The sequence below is a fragment of the Peromyscus californicus genome, unplaced genomic scaffold (genome assembly GCF_007827085.1).
Source record: "Peromyscus californicus insignis strain IS unplaced genomic scaffold, ASM782708v3 Scaffold_22__1_contigs__length_63687245, whole genome shotgun sequence".
NCBI classification, from domain to species: Eukaryota; Metazoa; Chordata; class Mammalia; order Rodentia; family Cricetidae; genus Peromyscus; species Peromyscus californicus.
The window spans coordinates 40,456,412-40,477,741 of NW_026294525.1; the positions used below are offsets into that span (position 1 = coordinate 40,456,412).

A 21,330-nucleotide genomic window follows, 5' to 3' on the forward strand; every position below is an offset into this window, starting at 1 on the left:
GATGGGGACCGAGATCAGATTTTAAAACAAACAAAAAAACAACAAAAGTACCCTTTTCCGAGTCTTCTCCTTCAGGAAAGGCCGGATCACAGTGTACAGGGCATGGATATACCAAGGTTGGTTGACGAAATGAATTCCTCCAAATCTTGCGGGGAAGCTGTCCTAGAGCAACAAGAAAGGTAGAGAAGTTAGAACAGGTTTTTCGACACTGGAGTGGCTCAGGAAATATTGCATGTTATTTAACTGTATTAATCCACATACTAAAGAAAAAGGACCAAGTCTTGCCACAGAAAGAAGTTTCTCCAATGAAACTAAAACAATACGTAGTAAAGAGAATCCTTCCCAAGAATGGGTTGCTGAAAGGAACTTCGGCATCTTTCATACTGTGTATTTTAAGCCTCCTCACTTCTAATAGTTATCCCCATCACAGAAGCACAATAAACAGACAGATTAGAAAGAGGTGTCACATACCAGATTCAGGTAAGAATAATTGCTTTATTTAAATTAATTTTATTGATAATAAAATGTATTTAAATTCAAATATTTTATCGACTTTAGGTGCAGTCATTAGTAACGGGAATGATACCTTATATGAACATGGATTTTTGTGGCCAGCGTGATGGTTCTGTAAGTTATGATGCTCGTTGCCAAGCCTCAAGGTCTGAGTTCAGTCCCTGGAACCCATGTGATAGAAGGAGAAAACCTGCAGGTTGTCCTCTGACCTTCAAATGTACACTCTGAGAGCCCACCTACCCCCGACCGCACAATAAATAAATAAAGAAGTCAAAAAGATGACTCAGGGGGTATGGGTAAGGGCACTGGACAGCCTGAGTTCAAGCCTGGGGACTCACATAGTAGAAAGAAAGAAAGAATACTGTTAGGTGTTCTCTCACCTCCACACATAGTTTGTGCTCCTCTTCACGCCAAAATTTAAAAATTAAATTAAAATGTAAAGCAAGGTACATCACAACATATCTTATTCTCTTCACATCATTTCTAGGCTTTATTATAAGCGTACCTTTCCTTATTTCAACTATTAGAAAGGAATCACGCTTAAGCAAAATGAAAACCCAGTGCTGTGGCACAAGAAACCTCAGAAAACATAAAGTAGTTTAAATGAGCCTCAAAAGTGCTCTGAGCTCACTCCAGTGGAGGAAGCTGGGACTCCGTTAAAGACTACTTCCTCTTCACCAAACTTACCTGGATACATCTGAGACCAGAATGATGAAGAGAATCTGCTCTGCCTAGCTGTGACTAAGGGGGTGCATCTGTGGCTCAGTTGATCGCATAAACTGATACCTAAGCCAGATGGCTCACAACCTTGACACCTGGTTGAATATGCTGAGGACTCTCCTCCAAAGGACTGACTCTTCTCTCTTCTACTATGTCAAAACTCCACAAGCATCAGCTCCATTGGTCCTCATAAACAAACGAACAAAAGCAACAACATGAACTCCTCTAATCTTGTCTTTCAAGTAGCATCATAAATAACTGGCATTTTGTTGTGTTCTGCAGAGCATGAATAGGAACAAATAAAAGGTAAGGGTCATGGTGAAGGTAAAATCCAATGTTTTGGGGTTTGTTGTTGTTGTTGCTGTTGTTGTTGTTGTTGTTGTTGTTGTTTTAAAGTATTCTCTTGAGTAAGACTTTCTGATCCAAAACATGGGCCAGTTAGGAAAACAAGCTGTTTTTAATTGGGGATACTTTATAAGTATGTCAACTTGTGTGTATGTGTGTGTATGTGTGTGTGTGTGTGTATGTGTGTGTGCATGTGTGTCACATAGCATCATTTCTGAGGTTCACTATATTTGAGCTACACATGTTTAGTATCACTGTAGTCCAGTGTCACCAGTGATTACTATGACTATGTTTTGGTATATATGGTAACTGACTTATCTTCTCTCATTCATGCATGTCCTTTCTCACATCATCTGTGTGTTTGCCATGGCCCACACTGCAGCCCTCAAGACATCCTTCACACACACACATTCAAGGGTGAAGTAATGCATTTTTCTCAGCATTGATGCTGCTTCCCGGAGCAAATGCTCCCCAAGTTTACAAAACCAGCACAAGTGACTGAATCAGTTTACACCCCTCCTTCCCCAAGCATTGCATTCCAATTCCATCTATTTTGTATAGCTGGTATATTACCACCTTCCAATTTTAGGAATCTGGTAGAAATAAAATAGATTCTCACACTAACTTTATTTGCTAGATTCTTGGTCTCTGAGGATATTGGTTATTTTCATCATTAATAACAAAAGCTGTGAGCACAATATTATACTTTTGAGTTCTTGAGAGTGTGAATTGTTTGCTCTCACTACTGATTTTTCTTATAGTATCCTGTTTATGGTGAACTCAAGTTAGGATAACATTAATTATCAAGCATCTAGAAGGAGATGGCTTGGAGATGCCTTTCTCTAAACAACATCTGCTTCAGTTTTTACCAGGTATGAGACGCTAGCCCCTTCATATGGCTTCAAGTTAATTTACCCTGCTGAGGTCTCTCTGACTCCAACATATATTCAAATTTCAGACACTCTTCAAATTATTATGGCCCTGGGCAATTGAGAAGGCTACTAACATCATCATTACTAATATTGACATGGTTACTTTTCAACAGGATATAGAAATGGCAAAGCAATTTCCTTGGTTCTTTCCTGGCCTGCTGAAGCATTATTACAGGACACAGCACCCAGATGAGTGCCTGGTTCCACATCCAGTCACCCGCTTGCCTTCATCATGTGCAAGAACACTCACACCTGAGTACCCAGGATCCTCTACAACTATGGGTTCTTGCTTTGGCATTTTACTCCAGAAGTACCCGGTTCTCAGCTCCTCCCACAGTTTTCACTGTAGAGTTTTGTGTGTGTTTGTCTTCTGTTCCTACGAGCTCAAAAATGCAACCAGAATTATTTTTGCTGTAATAAATTCAACATTCTTCTCCTTTGTGACAGAAAGACGTTTTAGAGATGGGAGACAGGCTGCACTGTCTGAATAGAACTATTTACTGTATCTTTGAAATATAAGGAGTTGACATCTACAACATAGCTGAATAAGCATCAGTCATACGGATATAACACCATGAGTCTCAAATCAGGATTATTAAATTTTGACAATTACAGGGAGGCCATTGCCTTCTCTCCTGAAAAACATACAACACTTTCACGGACAGATCTCTTTTAATACACAACTCTGTCATACCAAATTACAGTTAAGCCAAAGAGAAAGAACAGGAAGAGACTCCACTTTTCAAGCAAGTACCTCTAGCTCAGAATTCTGACTTAAATAATGCAGAGAAGTCCAAGGCATGATTATGGATTCCTTCTTCTCCTGCACTCTGATCTTCCTCTAAGCATCCTCTGGGTTCTGCAGGGTTAACATCCCTGACCTCCAAGATTCTGTGAAACTTCATGTTTCCATGCAGCACAAGGTCAAACTGATGTCTCCAAACCCCAAACTCGGTATGTTGCTTTCATTCATGTCTTCTGCCTGTGGTCACTGTCTGAGTTGTGGTTGTGGACTGTTGTCTCCCTCATGCCTGGCATGGTCTCCCCAACCCCCTTCTGTATTTTCTACTCTTACTAAGCCCGTAGGACTTTGGCTCAGGCAACATTATTTCCACAATGCTCACTTTGGTTCCTTCTCTCGTTTCCCATCAGAATGCTCATTCATAAAAGCCTTCTCTCTGCTACCAGCAGCACCAAAATTCACCACTGCACTTGTTTCATACCCTCTACATGTCTTTATACATGTGCATGATTTTGTGCACTTGTACAGGTGTTCATGGATATGTGTGCATGTATAACTGGAAGCCCTAATCAGCCTCAGGTATTCTTCTTCTTCTGTCCTTTTTGATATCTAATGCTTTTGCTATCTCTCACTAGGACCTGAGTCTTGCCAATTAGGCCAGTCTCATTGGTCAGTAAGCCCTAGGGATCCTCCTGACTCTGTCTCTCCAGAACTGGGATTATAAGTGTGTGTCATTACATCCAACTTTTTACATGGACAGTGAGTCTGAAATTCAGATCCTCATGGTCATATAGCAAGCACTTTACTGACAGACATCTTGCCAAGCCCTGATAATCTTTTTGTTGTCTGTCTTTGATGCTGAACTGTGAGCTCTTTGAGTGCAGACACTGGGATTTCTAAACACTGTACACGGATCACACCATACTCTAGAGTCAGGGCATGGAAAGTCAAGTGTAGGTCTTGTAGTGGGATTCTGAATGGATGATTTCTGCCAATGGGCTGCACTTGAGCAAGTCTGAAGGACCAAAAGCAATAGTGGTATCCTTCTTGCTCCAGTGACAAGCACTAAGCTAACTTCCAGAGAAGATACTGTAGCAGTTGGGACCTACATGCCCCTTCCACTTTGTAGTTGATATTTAGAAGACAAGGGGTCTTCAGGGCAACAGCAATAAATAAGATCACAGCAGGTCACTGGCCTCTGAATCACAACTGCAGAGGTGGACTCAAATCCAGAGCTTTGTAGCAAACCTCCAGGAACTCCACTGCTTCAGCTTTTCCATTAAACTTTAAACACTTACACCCTGTAAACAAATCTACTTTTTCTTGAACTACTCAGGAATATGTCTGCTTTGTACATGAAACTGAGCCAAACTGTGCCATATTTATGTTTATATTCTGTACATATGTATCCCAGAACAGAGATAGGCACATTTCATTAAATGAAAAACACTCTGATATTTACAGCTTAACCAAACTATTTAAACAGTTTGTCTTCTCTAAACCATGTTTCTTTCCTTTTCTGTAAGGACCAACATTTAATAGGAATGCTACTTTCAAATTTCTATTACTTGTTGAGCATGTCTTGTAGATACAGGGCTACCATACTCACTATCACATTCACTGTATAAGAGGGGGAAAATCCTGAAGCTATTTTATAGTGTAATATAGAGGCAGTCCTTTGGGCCAGAATAGTACTACAGAATACAAGATAACAGCAAACATGATGCCCATCATTGACTCTGCCTACATCACAGCTTTACTGTACAACCAAGAATATAAGAAATGCCCTACAATTAAGGAAAGTGTGGCCAAGATAATCTGGATGAAGTAAATGCACATGAGTTCTACCTTCCAAGTGTTTCTGCTACCTCTCTTGTTCCCATTCATTCTTTTTTTCCCCCTTGAGCAGAGCACTTAAAGCTTGACACACAGATTGTATTGCCTCAATGCTGTGGAGAACAGAGAATGGGCCCACCATCATCCCACTGACAACAGCATTTCTCTAAGCCTATGGTCACATGACACTCAAGCAAATGTCCTTCTTTGGAAACATTGGATTTAGAAGTAACTCCAGCGTACAGTGTGACTTCCCTCCATAGTGAATACAAACAATTGCAGGATAAGGACAGGTCACAAGCCAAGCCTCTAGACATTGTGAATGAGAACATATATCTAAAACACATGAATATCAGTGAATTGCTAATATAAATTGCTCATATTTTTCTCACAAAAATGGGTTCCTCAGATAGACATTTTGAACTATTAGCATGTTATTAAAATTTGAAAATTAATTTTCTAAAATATAAAAACTGGGCCGGGCGGTGGTGGTGCACGCCTTTAATCCCAGCACTCGGGAGGCAGAGCCAGGCGGATCTCTGTGAGTTCGAGGCCAGCCTGGTCTCCAAAGCGAGTACCAGGAAAGGCGCAAAGCTACACAGAGAAACCCTGTCTCGAAAAACCAAAAAAAAAAAAAAATAAAAATAAAAACTGTGATAATAGTATTAACTGATAATATTGCCAAATGGGAAGCAATAACATAATTTCTGATGTACTCAGGGTATTGTTTTTAAGCTATAAATGAAAGAAAAATGAGCCACCTTATAAGAATGGAACCCATAATTCTAAAACCATTTCATAAGTGTGACTGCCTAGGGTTTCTAAACCAAATACAGAGTTTCAAAAGGTGTCTTCCCTAGGCAGAAATAATATTTGTAATTTACTCATTGATAATTAAGTATGTCAAGCTTCTTTTCTTCATTCATTTCTCCTCTTCTGCCTTCCTTGTATGTTTTTAAAACAATTCAAACTACTTCAAACACCAGTGCACCACATACAATTATAAATTGAAGCAATCAGCCCCCAGGGATTACTCTTTTCCTACTATAAATCTACTTCATTTTTTTATAGATGTGAGGATTGAACCTATAGAATCATACTGGCTAAGCAAACATTCTACCACTGGCCTTCTTTCCTAGGACTTTGTTTTTTCTAACAGTTTTTTTTTATTAAAATATAATTACATTTCCCCCTTCCTTTCTTCCCTATCACACCTTCCACATACCTCCCCATCTTGCTGTCTCTCTGATTCATCATGTTTTTCTTTAATTTTGAGACAAAGTCTGACTAAATTGCCTAAGCTGGCCTTGAACTCACTCTGTAATCCAGGTGGGCCTTGAACTCAGAATCATGCATCAACCTGCCTCATAGCTGGAAATTACAGGCATGCAACAAGAGGCCTGACTCTCAAATCTACTCTGAAAATGTTACTAGAATACAAAGCATTGTGTCATCCTTTCATGGCACTTGTGTTATAAATATGAAACGTGTTTTTTTTTTTTTTTTTTTTTTTTTTTTTTTTTTTTTTTTTTTTTTTTTTTTTTTTGGTTTTTTTCGAGACAGGGTTTCTCTGTGTAGCTTTGCGCCTTTCCTGGAACTCACTTGGTAGTCCAGGCTGGCCTCGAACTCACAGAGATCCTCCTGGCTCTGCCTCCCGAGTGCTGGGATTAAAGGCGTGCGCCACCACCGCCCGGCGAAACGTGTTTTTAAACAAGTGTTAACAATTGAAAAATACTATTTAAAATACCACTTGTGTTGTTAACCAATAAAAAACAAGATTCCAAACTTATTTACTTCAGCTCTGTACAGATGACATGGAACTCTATCAAGAAGCTTGTAACTGTGGTATCAGTTATTCACAATATCTCAATGATACGCAGCACACACAATATTACTTTCTGTGCCATAGTCCAGGAAGTAAAAGTGATTGCTGTAGCAACTGGTACAGCTAGTTCTGTCCCAACATCACTGTTCTTCTTCCTCCTTTGTGTTTATACCTACTACAATTGTGTTTTGACATGCTAACCACATTTTCTCCCTTTATACATCTTTTGGGGATATCACTTCTGGATATTATGATGATATTTAAAAATATTACACCCATCCTTCATAGTTTTACTAAATATTTGCATCTCATCTTTGGAAAGATCAGGTTCCTAAAAGAAATCAAGCTGGCACTTGTTCAAAATATTAGCTCGCCTCCTACTGCTAACATCTGGAATGGAAAAGAAGTAGATTACAATTGTTCCTTACGTTCTTCATGTCATTGTTTCTGGATGGAGAGTTCAGACAAGTCATTCACTCACTTCCACGGCAAAAACAGAGTTTCAGCAAAAAACATTCCAACCTCTATGTGTTCTGCCAAATTGAGAGGAGAACACCAAGAAACTATTTAATTTCCAGCTAATAAGAATGTCTTTTTATGTGCCAGTCTTATAAGCAGTAATGACCATATTTAAATGGATGCAAATAACAGGTTGGAAAACAAAGTGTTTGATCCTCATAGAACACATATATGAGGATTTAGCTTAAAATTGTACTCTTGCTACAGGAGTCTTCATCGCCTCTCTTGTAACTGCTAACTGCTCCTTAATGTGTCATCCTACCCAAGTAGACAAACAATGAACTTGACTAGATTCAAAGCATTGTATAGAAGCAGCACTTCAACAAGAAGTAAATACATTGCTCTGATCTGTAGGGAAAATAATGAGTCACATATTCTATAACCACACTATTTGACACTTGGTAGTTTATTTATCACAGAGAAGAGGAAATAATACCTGGTTAAAATAAAATGAAAAGTCAATTCCTCTCATAAGAATCAAGTTATCTCCAAAGATAAGTAGTCCTGCATTTCAAATTAAGCATATAGTGAGTCTTTCTATCTGATATTAATCACTGAAACCAAATGTATGCAAACCACAAATTTATATTCTCATCATTCATCTAAACAAATGTGTCTTAATTTAAGTGTTTTAAGAAAGTAATATGGATTTGCCCAATAGATCATTAAAAATTAAGAAAAGAATGAGTTAAACCAGGTGGTACTGGCACACACCTTTAATCTCAACACTTGGGAGGCAGAAGCAGGCAGATCTCTGTGAATTTGAGGCCAGGCTTGTCTACCAAGAGGGTTCCAGGACAGCCAGGCAACACAGACAAATCCTGTCTCGAAAAAACAAAACAAAAGAAACAAACAAAAAGAGTGACTTAATTTTTGTTCTTTATGTGACTTTCTAAGTATAATTATTTTCTGAGTATTTAATTTTGGAAATATCAGTGTATTTGGAAATGATTTTGCCTTACCAGCTGTTTAAATCTTAATATAAATATATCCAAATATGTGGATAACATTTGAGTTTCAAGTTTGAATCAGAAGACTGATTTTCAAAGTTTGCCCCCGTATAGTTAACCATGTATTTGTTTTAGAACGAAATGTTAGATATTGTTTTGTCTATCATAAATACAAATGTCAGTATGTATTTCTCATCAGAGTAGTTGTAGAATGTACTGTACTTATATATGTACTCATCAGTTCTGACATTTTCTATTTAAAAAATTGTCATTTTGAGTATGTTGGTGTAGGCCTGCAATCCCAGCTCACAGATGGCTGAGGAAAGGGATTACCAGTAGTTAGATTCCATCCAGGACTACACGGTGAGACTTCATCTCAAAAAAAAGCAACAGTAGTAATAATGATAAGCTCTCATTCTCCCGTTCTGTGTTCATTAGTACTTGAATAAGAAAGATTTCATGATACAATGACCCATAGAAAAATTTTCTTTCCTATTGTCACTGTTCTTTCTCAGATTTCAATTCCTATGTAGTATCAGAAATAGTCCAGTTTCTCTCCTCTTCAGTTCTGTCTGAGGCATGTTTTTTTCTTAAATTTGTTAGAAATGATGCTCTAATCCAGTAGTGTTCACTGAAAGATGGATTGCATAAACAGATCTAAGAAAGAACAGTGGAGGGACATATTTTCTCAGTGAACACTACTAGCAACCCTGTTATAACAGTGAATCTTCTGAAAGAATGATGCCCTTCAAAGTATCATGGGTGTGTACTATAAGGAAACCAAGTACCATGCAACATAAGGAAGGGAGAGGGATTTGGCCACACTGGTTTTGATAATTCTATCAGCTTTTATTGCTTGGACAAGACAAACTCTTTAGTTGTCATTCAGGGGAATCAAGAGGAATATTCTCAAATCACTCAGCCCATGATGATACTCAGAGTTGCTCTAGTTCATGAAACTTACAGGCCCGAAGAAGAATATGGCATGACATTCCTCTTATCCAATATGTTACATCATTTCCACTTGACCATGTTAAAATGAGGGTTTTTTTTTATATTCTTGTCATTACTGTATCTTAAAGCAGGCTATCATTTCCAATTTTTTATTTTGCTTTTTAAGTCTGAAAAATAGTGTTAGTAGAGTTGTTTTGTTTAAATTTACAATGAAAAACCCAATCTCACCTCTCACCTCTGAATTATCACTTGTAAACAGGAAAGATATATGTAATATTTATAGAAGAATGCCCACATTGCTATTCACATTTTTCCTTCCTCTTGATGTGTGTGTGTGTGTGTGTGTGTGTGTGTGTGTGTGTGTGTATAATGCAACATTCTTGGCTTATAAGTTCTAATAATAATCTGCTATTTCCAAACATAGCTTACTTGTAACATACTGACTCATTGTGTAACTGAACAGGTAGAAAGCCTCTTTTTCTGTGCAAAACAGGTGTGGTATTCTCTCAGCTGTTCCTCTATCAGAGAAGGCTGATTATACATTAAAGGGAATCACAACCACCAGGCCCACATGAAGCACAAACTCTCTTCTGTTATGTGTCTGATACAATTTGATATTGAGGCATCCCTAAGAACATGACAGAAATTATGCTCACATGTTTTCACAATCCACTAGGCATCAAGTTCAGTACAATCTAACAGCAGAAGAAAACTTCTGGTAAAATTACCTTCTAACAAATGTCACACTGGCAGGTTTCTAAGTCATGCTCTTACCAAAGCTTTTAGCACCCATCACATATCAGCTGGCAGCAGGAATACCTTACTCTTACACTGACCTGCATATCAATAATGAATCAGATTTCTCACTTGACATTTTAGCTACTTTAAATAATGTGCACCCAGAACTGCTGATCCCACATCCAAACTTGCCAAAAGGGGAGTCACAGAGCAGAATATCCTAGAAGAATCAAAACTGGTGAATTGCATTAAAATCAGACAAATGTCCATAAATGGATAATTCAGGATACTGTTGTCTTATCTATCACATGTGAAACTAGAGTCAGCATTGTTCTGGATAATCAAACTATGCTAAAGAGTTTTGGAAAACAGGAGTTGCCATATCTGTTAATCACCATATGCATATACATAGACATAGAGTAATTCTTGAAAGAAACTTAAAAGATCTATGACTCTTGTCTTCCCATGTTGTTTCTGGTAAGCAATTGCAAGAAAATTATTAATTGGAGCAAAAGTTCTTGTCCAGGAATGTCTACTTGACTTTTACATTTGGTAAGTAGCAAGATATTAGAATCAATTTTAATTTACTTCAACAGAAGAAGGAATAAATGAATAATGTATTTGTAAGGTGAGATATTAAAGAATCAGTTAATAGTATTTTCAAGCAATTCCTAATTGCAAAATGCAGTCAATAAATCACAAAATAACTTATCTTTCAAAAGAATAGAAAACACTTGAAAAAGACATCTAAGAAGTAACCTAGTTAACTTCATGACATAGAATAACAAATGATTTTTTCCTTTCCCTCTGTACATTTTGTGTGCTTCAAATGATCGGAAATGACCTTATACTGCATACATTTTACTTGTATCTCTATATAACTTCATAAATATGTATAATAGTAAAATGTTACATCATTCTAAAATGTCAGTACAAAGACAATAATAATAATATTTAGTTTTTCAAGCATCAAAGAAGTCTAATAATAAATATTAACTAAATCTTGCCGGGTGGTGGTGGCGCACGCCTTTAATCCCAGCACTCGGGAGGCAGAGCCAGGCGGATCTCTGTGAGTTCGAGGCCAGCCTGGACTACCAAGTGAGTTCCAGGAAAGGCGCAAAGCTACACAGAGAAACCCTGTCTCGAAAAATCAAAAAAAAAAAATATTATCTAAATCTCAATGCAGAGAAATGGAAGAGGAAATGAGAAAGAAGTGCTCTTCTTACCATAGAGTAGCTTATGTTCTGGCAGGAAGAATAATGATATGGAAGAAGAAAAGATTATTGTTGCACAGTGTCGTGAAGTTTAAAGAGGAGGAAGGATAGATCGTTGAAGAGAAGATTTAGAAATATGGGTAAAGAGCTCACAAAAGAGGCAGTGTCTAGGGGATGTCATTTAGAATTTGTAGAGAAATGTCCCTGGGAGAAAGAATAGAGAAACAAAAATGTAACGCCCAGGCTTTCTTAGAACACAGGTGCCAGGGCTGTCTGTTGGCAGCTGAAAGTGTGTTCACAAAGGTCTGGCCATGCGGCAAAGAAGGCGTTTTTGAGCCTCCTTGACAGTGAGAATATTCTGGCTTTGTATTTGTCTTAACACTGGGTATTATGAGAAGAGAGTGCAAGCAGAAATGGCACTGTAGGACCATTACCTTAGCAGGAGTGTGTAGCCTATCCTAGAAACCCAATGTTTTAATGTTCATATTTCAGTGCAACAAATGTGGAGACTGCTAATTTCAAGATATAAAAAGGAAAGAAACATGTAGTTTCAGTTTCACAATTTGTTCAGTGTCCAGGTCACAGATGAGACACCCCACGACCCTCTTAACTCCATTCCTGGTCACCATGGGCAACAAGGATGAGACAGTGAGTAAGGAGTAAGTTAGACTGAAGTGAGACCTGGAACCAATAGAGATGAGGCTGAGCTGTCTCTGGAGCAAATTCGTTAAAAAAACAAGCAAGAAGTGATTTTATGTTTGGGGGGGGGTTGTTTTGTCTTGTTTTTTACCTGAGTAGTCTCTTGGAGGGAGATGCAGAGAGATTTTTACGATTTAATTCCAAAGACAAAGAGAATGTAGTGATATAAACAACAAAAGAGGTGAGATCAATATTAGCAGTACCACACAGGTTGTTAAAGCCTGAGTCTTAAGTTATATCATTGAATAAACTCTAAAAGGAGAACAAGGCCTGTAGGTTAGAAACAGGAGAAGGCAGAGTGTATACACTTTCACAAATGACTGGAGGATGCAGTAGAGGCATAGGAGATTATACTGTTCATTTTAATCTTGGTTAATTGACACATCTCCAATTTACTAGAAACTGAAATATGAAAAGGATAAATAGTATTTAAGGGACAGTGCTATATATTAAATTTCAAGTTGCAATAGATAATTAATATGAAGATGTTACCAAGAAGTGATAAATCTATTAGATACTTGGAAAAGTAGAAAATGATTTGTGGCTACACATAAAAACATTTTAGACACCAAAAATGCATATGCCTTAAAAATAATAATAATGAAATATTTTGAATAATTAGTACTAATTATCAAAAAACAATGAATAAGATTGGTATTATTATTATTATGATGATGATGTGCTTTTCCGTAATTGAAGTTATTGGCCATTGTCATGAAACTGGTCAGAGTACAGAACTGCAGAGAGAAGATTACTGAAGGCAGAATCATGATGTTCAATAATTTACAAGGACACTTTTAGCTCTACACCACTTTCCAGATCTGTATGGTGTCCATATGGATTGTGAAGCAGCGGACTACAAAGATAGCTTGAGAGGATCTAAGGCACATATTTTTCAAAGAAGCTCACATGAACAACAGGATGTGGCTCAGGCTGAAGGCAGCTGCTCTACATGACTTAGTTACTGAGGAGTTCCCATTCAGTCTCCAAACATTTACTGCAAGGTTGGGGGTTATGAAGACGGTAGGTCATTTTGTCTACTATGAGAATTTCTGTCTTCTGTTAACTTTACAGCAACCAAGAAACAATGAGTGGGGGAGGAAACAATAGGGTTCACGTTGGGATCATTACCTCCTTTCAAAATTCAGATACACTGACTGTATCTCTAAATATGATTTTAAAATAACTTACTTCAATGTTTCAAAGGTTTTACTGTGTTTTTCTTGCATTTACTCTCAAATCTTGTGGATACTTAACAACTTTAGTTAAAATTCCCCACTTCCCTATGGTGAGATATCTTGTTCAGCCTTGATGCAGTGGAAGGGGCTTGGGCCTGGCTCAACTTGGTGTGCCAGACTTCAGTTGACTCCCCAAGGGAGGCATTACCCACTCTGAGGAGTAGATGGGTGTGAGGTGGGGAGGAGGTGGAGGGATGAGCAGGAGAAGGGGAAGAAAGGAGAACTCTGGTTGGTATGTACAATGAAAATAATTTTTAAAAAATTTAATTAAGCCACCAGAAAAATTGATTTGTCCCCAGCAGGACCTTTCAGTCTTTTGCTTAAACTCCTGTGATTTTACTGGCAAGTCATAACCACCCCAAAGCATTCCTTGGTTCCCCCTCAAATAACTAAATTTTTCTTACAAATAAAGCTTTACAGAAAAGAGTACTCAGCTAACTGTGGGACAATGGGGCACAATACTAGTGTCAATATGTCAGTAATTAGCTTGTATGTCCACCATAGCATTGCAGTGAACTCAGGATCTCCCATCACTCCTGATTACCATGATGAGGACTGAAGGGTTGAATTAGGTATTTGGTCTACCAGGGATCATAAGCAAGACATGCAACCATTTCTATATTTCTGTGCACAGACTTTCGTAACCTTTGCTTCCAAAATCTCAATCATGATATATATGAAGTTCCAGCCAAAAAATTACTGCAAAAATTCTCAGGAAAGTACACATTTTCTGGAGGAAAAAGTTAATAGTGGGGCTCTGCGTGTATGTGTGTGTGTGTGGTGTTTAAGGGATGTATAGATTAAAGTCCCTTGGAATTCTTGAGAAGACACTTTTCTAATCCCTTGATACCTAATGGACCACACACACACAAATCAGAAACAGAGTGAAGCTGATTAAATAATCTGTTTTCCATGACTTCGGAATCTGAAATTGGGCAATACATGTCATTTAAATTTTGTAGAAGATTGTATTATCGGTATCTGTTTCCATTTTATTTGAGCCCAAGTCCAGCTCTACTAGCTTCCAACTTTCAAGATCGAGGGATCTTCTTGTCTCTGCCTCAGAAGTAACTGATACCACAGTTGTGTTCAGCAATGTGTGGCTAGCTGACAGGCATCACTTTTTAAAACCTATTCTCTTTTCTTTTAGATAAAAAGTGTGACTTATCTGTGAGGCAACTTAGGCAGATTTCAGAAGTTTTGCTGAGAAAATATAGAGCCTTTTCACCCAATTCCTTCATCTTTAATAATCCATCTTACCTCTCATCTACATAATTTGTCATTGGCTTAAGTCTTACTGACATTACACTTTTTTTTTTTTTTTTTTGGTTTTTCGAGACAGGGTTTCTCTGTGTAGATTTGCGCCTTTCCTGGGACTCACTTGGTAGCCCAGGCTGACCTCAAACTCACAGAGATCCGCCTGGCTCTGCCTCCCAGTGCTGGGATTAAAGGCTTGCGCCACCACTGCCTGGTGACATTACACTTTTTAACCTTCCACATTCCATTCCTTGAATGCTGGTATCATGTGTTTTTATGTTCATGTGCCTATATTCATATATGTGCACCCTATAGTAAGGCTCATTTTAAGGTTTGCATATTATTTAAGGTTGCCGGCATTATTAAAGCCATCAAAATGCTTTTATAGTGAAAAGATAACAAATGCTACAAAAATGAAGCAGTGTTTGCCATCTTCATCTTTATCAAATGTGCACCACCTTATGATCAGGGAACATCACACACACACACACAAAAAAAAAAAACAGAAGAAAGAAATAGAATACAAGAGTAAGGGGATGTGAAGAATGCTGTGAATTGCCAGCTTCTAGATATAACATGGGCAGCACTCATGATCTTACAGCAGCCGTGATTTCCTGAACAAGACATGTACAGAATCAAACCAGCCAAAATACCGGTGTAGAAGGGGAAGGGCTTTTCCAGGTCCTATGCCTTACTGAGGAGCTAATGACCGTTGATGGCTTCTTTGGGAAGGAAAACTGTATTATCAAGGGCTTGGCTGTTGGTGGGTACCCTATGTTGCAGTAGGTGGTCCCATACCAGGGCACATATGGGCAACAATGATTTACTTAGTGGGTTACCAAAAAACTAAAAGAAAGATATGAAGTTGGTAAGAGGATGTATTAGGAGGATGGGTAGAATTAGAAGAGAAAAATAGGGGAGTGGAATGTAACCATATTTCTATTGTACACATGTAAAATGTTTTTAGGAACAAAGATAACTAAGTTAATGCATAGGTGGCTTTGAAGAATTTTCTTGCATCTAACATTCTCTATAGTATATACATTTGACTACAAACAAAACAATAGCAAAAGTCGTGATTCTGTTGTTAATGATACAAACTAAAAATGTTTACTGATTGTATTTGCATGCCATGTTATTTACTTTCCTGTTGCTGTGAGAAGATACACAACCAAGACAACATATAGAAGAGTTTATTTGGGGCTTATAGTTAGAGTCCATGACCATCATGGTGGGAAATACAGAATATATAGGAAGTCATGGCACTGGAGCAGTTTCTGAGAGCTGACACCTTGAACCATAAAAAGGAGGCAGAGAGAAAGAGAAACTGGGAATGATCTGATTCTTTAGAAACCTCAAAACCTGCCCCCAGTGACACACTACCAGAAAGGTAATACTTCCTAATCCTTCCCAAACAGCTCCACCAACTGGAAATGAAGTGTGTAAACGTATGAACCTATAGTGGGCATCCTCATTCAAACCGCCATGTATGGTACTCTTCAAAGTAGAAAATAAACATTTTCTCACTCACCAAGTATTTCCTGTACATGATATATTGGCAAAGGGCTATCTCACTCTGTAATATTATTAATTTTCAGTGTTTAGAGCACATATTAATCTATCTACTGACTTGCTGACTCTTTCATTTTTACTTTAAAATAATTAGAGAACCACAAGATGTTTGCAAAAATCTAGGCTGTATATGTCCTATACAGCCATTATACAAATTTAGCATTGAGTTATTTCACTAGAATAAACCACCAAATCAAAAAAAAAACTGACATTACTGCAATTCACAAGGCTTATCCAAATGCATCAGATTTGTAACCCTCGTGTGTGTGTGTGTGTGTGTGTGTGTGTGTGTGTGTGTGTGTTTGTACACTTTTATGTAAATTGATCATTTAATAAGTTGGATGTAACTACAATAATTCATGATACAGAGTAACCATTTTACAACCATACCAGCATTGTCTAAGCAATCTAATTTCTCCAGAATTAAATATTTTCTTTCATTTAATCCAGTCTCCTAGATAGGGGGTGAAATCTTAGTGAGCTTTGAATTGCCCTTCTCTTATGCCAAAGATTCTGTCCATCATCTCATGTTCTTCTGCCATCTGTGTGCCCACTTTGGTGAAATCTCTGTTCATCTGTTTTAATGATTTGCTTATGGTTTGGTTTTAAGACATTTTTCAAGATATCCAAGAAAAATACAGTACATTACTTACATTTCTTTTGCCCACTAAGCAGTTTGATTTTTTCATCTTTTTAGCATGGTATTTAAAAAAAAAAATCTTTAAAATGTATCGCTAGAGAAGTCAGGGCAAGAACTCAAGGCAGAAATGTGGAGACAGCAATTACCTAGCTCATGATTATGTAGCTTTCTTATACAGCTCAGGACACCTGCTTAAGGATGATTCTGCCCACAGTGAGATGGATCTTCTGGTATCAGTTAGTAATCATGATAATCCCCTAAAGTCAATGCACAATTACCTACAATCCAATCTCACCTAGGCAATTTGAAAAATCAAGGTTTTCCTCTCAGGAGATTCTAGACTTTGTCAGGTTGACAGCTAATATTATCTAGAACACTATCTAACTAAAGTATCTTTTTACATGCTGTGTTTGACAAGAAAGCTCTTTGTTAGGTTACAATGACACATAAAAGTTATTTAAAAGCAGGTGTTTCCTGAAATAAAAACAATAGAGTGAATACATTTGTCTTTCTCTACTACTCTTGAGACTTCATTAAAAGTGATGAGAAAAAATATTTCATGTCTATAGGTGTATGGGTGGTATATGCACATGTGCATGTCCAACAAAGATGCACACACCTGTACATGCACATATCAAGACCAGAGGGCAGTCCTCTGTGTCTCCCTCTACTTTTCTCCATGCTATTTTTTTAGACAAGACTGTCACTGACCCAGGAGTTCAAGTTCAGCTACAGTAGTTGGTCAGGAAACCCATAGGATTCACTTGTCTCCTCTCTCTTACCCTTAGCCCAGCTTTTACATAAATGTTGATGATCCAAACACAAGTCTTCATGCTTACACAGGAAGAAACTAACCACTGACCATCTCCCAAGACCAAGGAATATTGTAAAGGAAATAAAACGGTAAAAATCTATGCAGAACTGAAGAATAAATTCATTCACTCTGAAGAGGCTTTAAAAAAGTGAAAGTCGATAAACCGCCAATAGATGCAGCAGAGACACCCTAAGCTTTAGAACACTGGAAGCAGAGGAATAGCAGACATTTTGAACAAGGATTGGTAGATTTAAAACAAGAATTAAATGAAAACGAATCCAGAGTGAAAGCCATGCAACCAGAATAGAGAGAAGCCAGACAACTTAGAAAAAAAAAAAAGTGTGGTTTGGCTGAAAGAAGAATAAAACCCCAAAATAATTATTATAAAAGGTGACTACAAAATGGTGGTAATAGATCATAGATGTCTTAATCAGGATTTTGTTGTTTTTAAGCTAACAGATGGCAGGAAAATCTTAAAAGATTAAGGATTTTGGGGGCTCACGTTTTCAGAGGACTCAGCACATGTTTGCCATGTACTTAAACAGACCATCATGGTCATGGAAATATATGGTATAAGACAGCTCTTGACATCGTTTGGACATAAATCAGAGAAAAAAAATCAAAGAATGGCAAAGGGTAATGAACCCCAAACTCCCATCCCCAGTCACTTCCGAATTTCACAGCTTCTCAACACAGGTCTACTATCTGTGACCAAAAATTCATGTTATGAGTCTATGAGGGATCATTGTGTATTCAATCCATAGCACTGCAGAAGGGTCTCTAGTTACAAGCCCATGCATTTTATTATTTTAGAGATCAAGTCTTACTTAACAGTATAATACTAAGTCAAGTGTGAAAGAAAGAACAATAAGGACGGAGCCTCCCTGGCGAGGCAGGCCAGTGTGCTTCTTCAAATATGCCCCAGGGGAAGACATTCCATGTATTATTAGCTACTTTAGTAGCAGAATTTGAAATTTTACTCCTTTACCATCTTCTGGGGAAACAATATGTAAAAGATCATCTGATATTTTTTCCTTAGCTCTATTGAAGATACAAACTGGTAACTAAAAATATACATATAGAGACAGGCAGAGGCAAGTGAATCTGAGAGGCCAGCCTGGTTTACATAGTGAGTTCCAGGTTATCCAGAGCTTCATAGTAAGATCCCCCTCTCTCCTCATATGTATATGAATATTTCATGTATATATACATATATACACATATACACATATACATACACACACACACACACACACACACACACACACACACACACACACACACATATATATATAAAACATGAACCTTAAAAGGTTTTATTAATTAGAAAAAACAAAGCCAGATATTGGGGTGAAAGCTAAGAGATCAGAGGAATAGAACAAGCCAGCCACAAGTTCTTACTGCTAGGAAATCCTCAGCCCAAGAGAGATACTTCCTGTATACTCACATCTATATACCTTTCTGTACCTTGCCATCTCACATCCTCTCTCCGCCCAGCTACATCACTTCCTTTTTCTGCCCAGCTCTATCACTTCCTGTTTGAGCATACAGACCTCCAGACCACTATGGTTAACTAGTGCTGGGATTAAAGGCATGTGCCACCATGCCTAGCTCTGTTCCTAGCGTGGCCTTGAACTCACAGAGATCTGGATGAATCTCTGCCTCCCGAATGCTAGGATTAAAGGCGTGTGCTACCACTCCCTGACCTCTATGTTTAATATAGTGGCTGGCTTTTTCCTTTGATCCCCAGGCAAGCTTTATTTGTTAGAGCAAAAATAAAATATCACCACACATATATGGTATAATTTTGTGTTTTAATATATTTATAATGTGAAATAATAATAAAGCTATTAATATATCCATCACCTCCCAAAGGGGTGTGTGTGTGTGTGTGTGTGTGTGTGTGTGTGTGTGTGTGTGTGTGTGTGTGTGAGAGAGAGAGAGAGAGAGAGAGAGAGAGAGAGAGAGAGAGAGAGAGAGAGAAGAGCACTTAAGTCTACTCTCGTAGGAAATTTCAAGCATACAAATGGCATCATCCACTCTAGTCATCATCCTGTATGACACATCCCTAGAGTAGACTCACCTTCCGTAAGTGAATATCTTGTCTTTTAACCAACCTCCCCTTATATCTACGTCCTTTACTAGACATGTGAGCTGGAGTCTACGTTGGCATTTTCTTATGGAAACAATTATCCTCATAGAGACCCCACATACAATAGTGAGCCTCCTTTCCTCCATTCTCTAAAGATCCTGGTAACAAACATTCAGAGAGGATTATGATTGTTCCTGAAAAATTGTTTGCAGTCTACTCTACAGCTAACTAATACAGTTTTTTGAGACCCTGGGACTAACTTTATTTAGTAAGCCATTTTGGGCCTCAGATGCCAACACAGAAGAAAGATGTGCTTTCATGTGGATCTTCTCAGAGCTCATGCCACCCCAATATCAGCTGGACTTCAAGACTGGCTTACAGCTGTGGAGAGTGGCAAAGAGAAGCAGATCTGGAGAGATGTGACCAAAGGTCAAGCTGACCTTTATGCTTCACCAGCAGGGAGAGAGCAATTCCCCAAGCAAGCAATCACATAGGAGTCTAAACAACATAGTATTAGCTGGCAGAGAGCTTGAGTTCAAAATGACTCATTCCTGCCTCACTGCCAAGGCACTGAGAACATTAAAGCAGAACACTGGAAAAGGTTCTTGGATAACTGGGACTTCACTGAAGATTAAAACTTCCTCTGCGAATTCAAGAACCTGGTCTCTTATCTGTATCTTACAATAGGTGTGAAGGGCCAGAGATAAAATCAAAAACCAGGCACACTGAACAAGAAAAGACCTAAATTTACACCCCTTTTTTTTAACAGCCCTCTTAAAAGTCTATTTCAAAGAAGCAGGAAAAGTGATATTAAGGAGAGATATTGGGATATGACAAGACAAACATATGCTAGTGATAAACTATGCACTCCCTTTTCAAGGGCATTTGCATAGCTCTTACTGTGGTCTCTGTGGCTTGCTAAAACCATGCAGAGATTGCAAGTCTTTCACTAAAGAAAGGCAATGTTTCTTCAGATCTAACAGACATTCTCATTGTAGAGCAGGGGTTCTCAATCTTCCTAATGCTGTGACCCTTTAATACAGTTCCTCGTGTTGTGTTGAATTCCCAATCATAAGATTAGTTTTGTTGCTACTTCACAGCTGTAATTTTGTTACTGTTATGAATCATAATGTAAACATCTGATATGCAGGGTATCTGATATACGACCCCTGTGAAAGGGTGGTTCAGTCCCCAAAGGGGTCGTAATCCATATGTTGAGAACCACTGGTGTAAATGATTCAAGAGATCTGAGCACAATATGCTGTAGACAAAATCTGCTTCACCAATCTGTGTTTGGTACTCAAACTTCTTGGTACCTATGCGTTCCATCATCAGGCTGTATTTGTTAAATACATGGTTTATGATCTGCTTAAAATGAATTGCCAGCATATTGAAACTGTTAACTGTATGTCTCATTATGTCATCTTTTAACAGAGGAACACCAGCTTTAGCTGTTAAAAGACATTTGTTTTGCCAAGTCAAAACTTACCCTCTAAAAAACATTACTTTAGAGTTTTAAGTACAGTATTTTTGACTGTGGTGGTTATTTGATTGTCAAAAATGACAAAGTTTAAAATCAGCTGAGAGAGAGGCTTTCTGGACATGCTTGGTAGAGTTATCTTGATTACATTTATTGAGATGGGATGATCTGCTCACTGTTGGGGGCACCCTTCCTGATGGGATCCTGGACTATATACACAGAGATAGGAAGCTTAGAAGCCACACAGTTT

At 38.0% G+C, this 21,330-nt stretch overlaps 1 protein-coding gene across 1 annotated transcript in view; it reads right to left on the minus strand.

Moving 5' to 3' along the window:
• The window catches only part of Clvs2 (clavesin 2), a 77,910-nt gene that overhangs the window by 19,751 nt on the left and 36,829 nt on the right, over window positions 1-21,330 (minus strand). Inside the window, exon 5 of the mRNA XM_052751305.1 lies at window positions 52-162. Coding sequence (XP_052607265.1) covers window positions 52-162 — 111 coding nt within the window. The remainder of the gene's footprint in view (window positions 1-51; window positions 163-21,330) is intronic.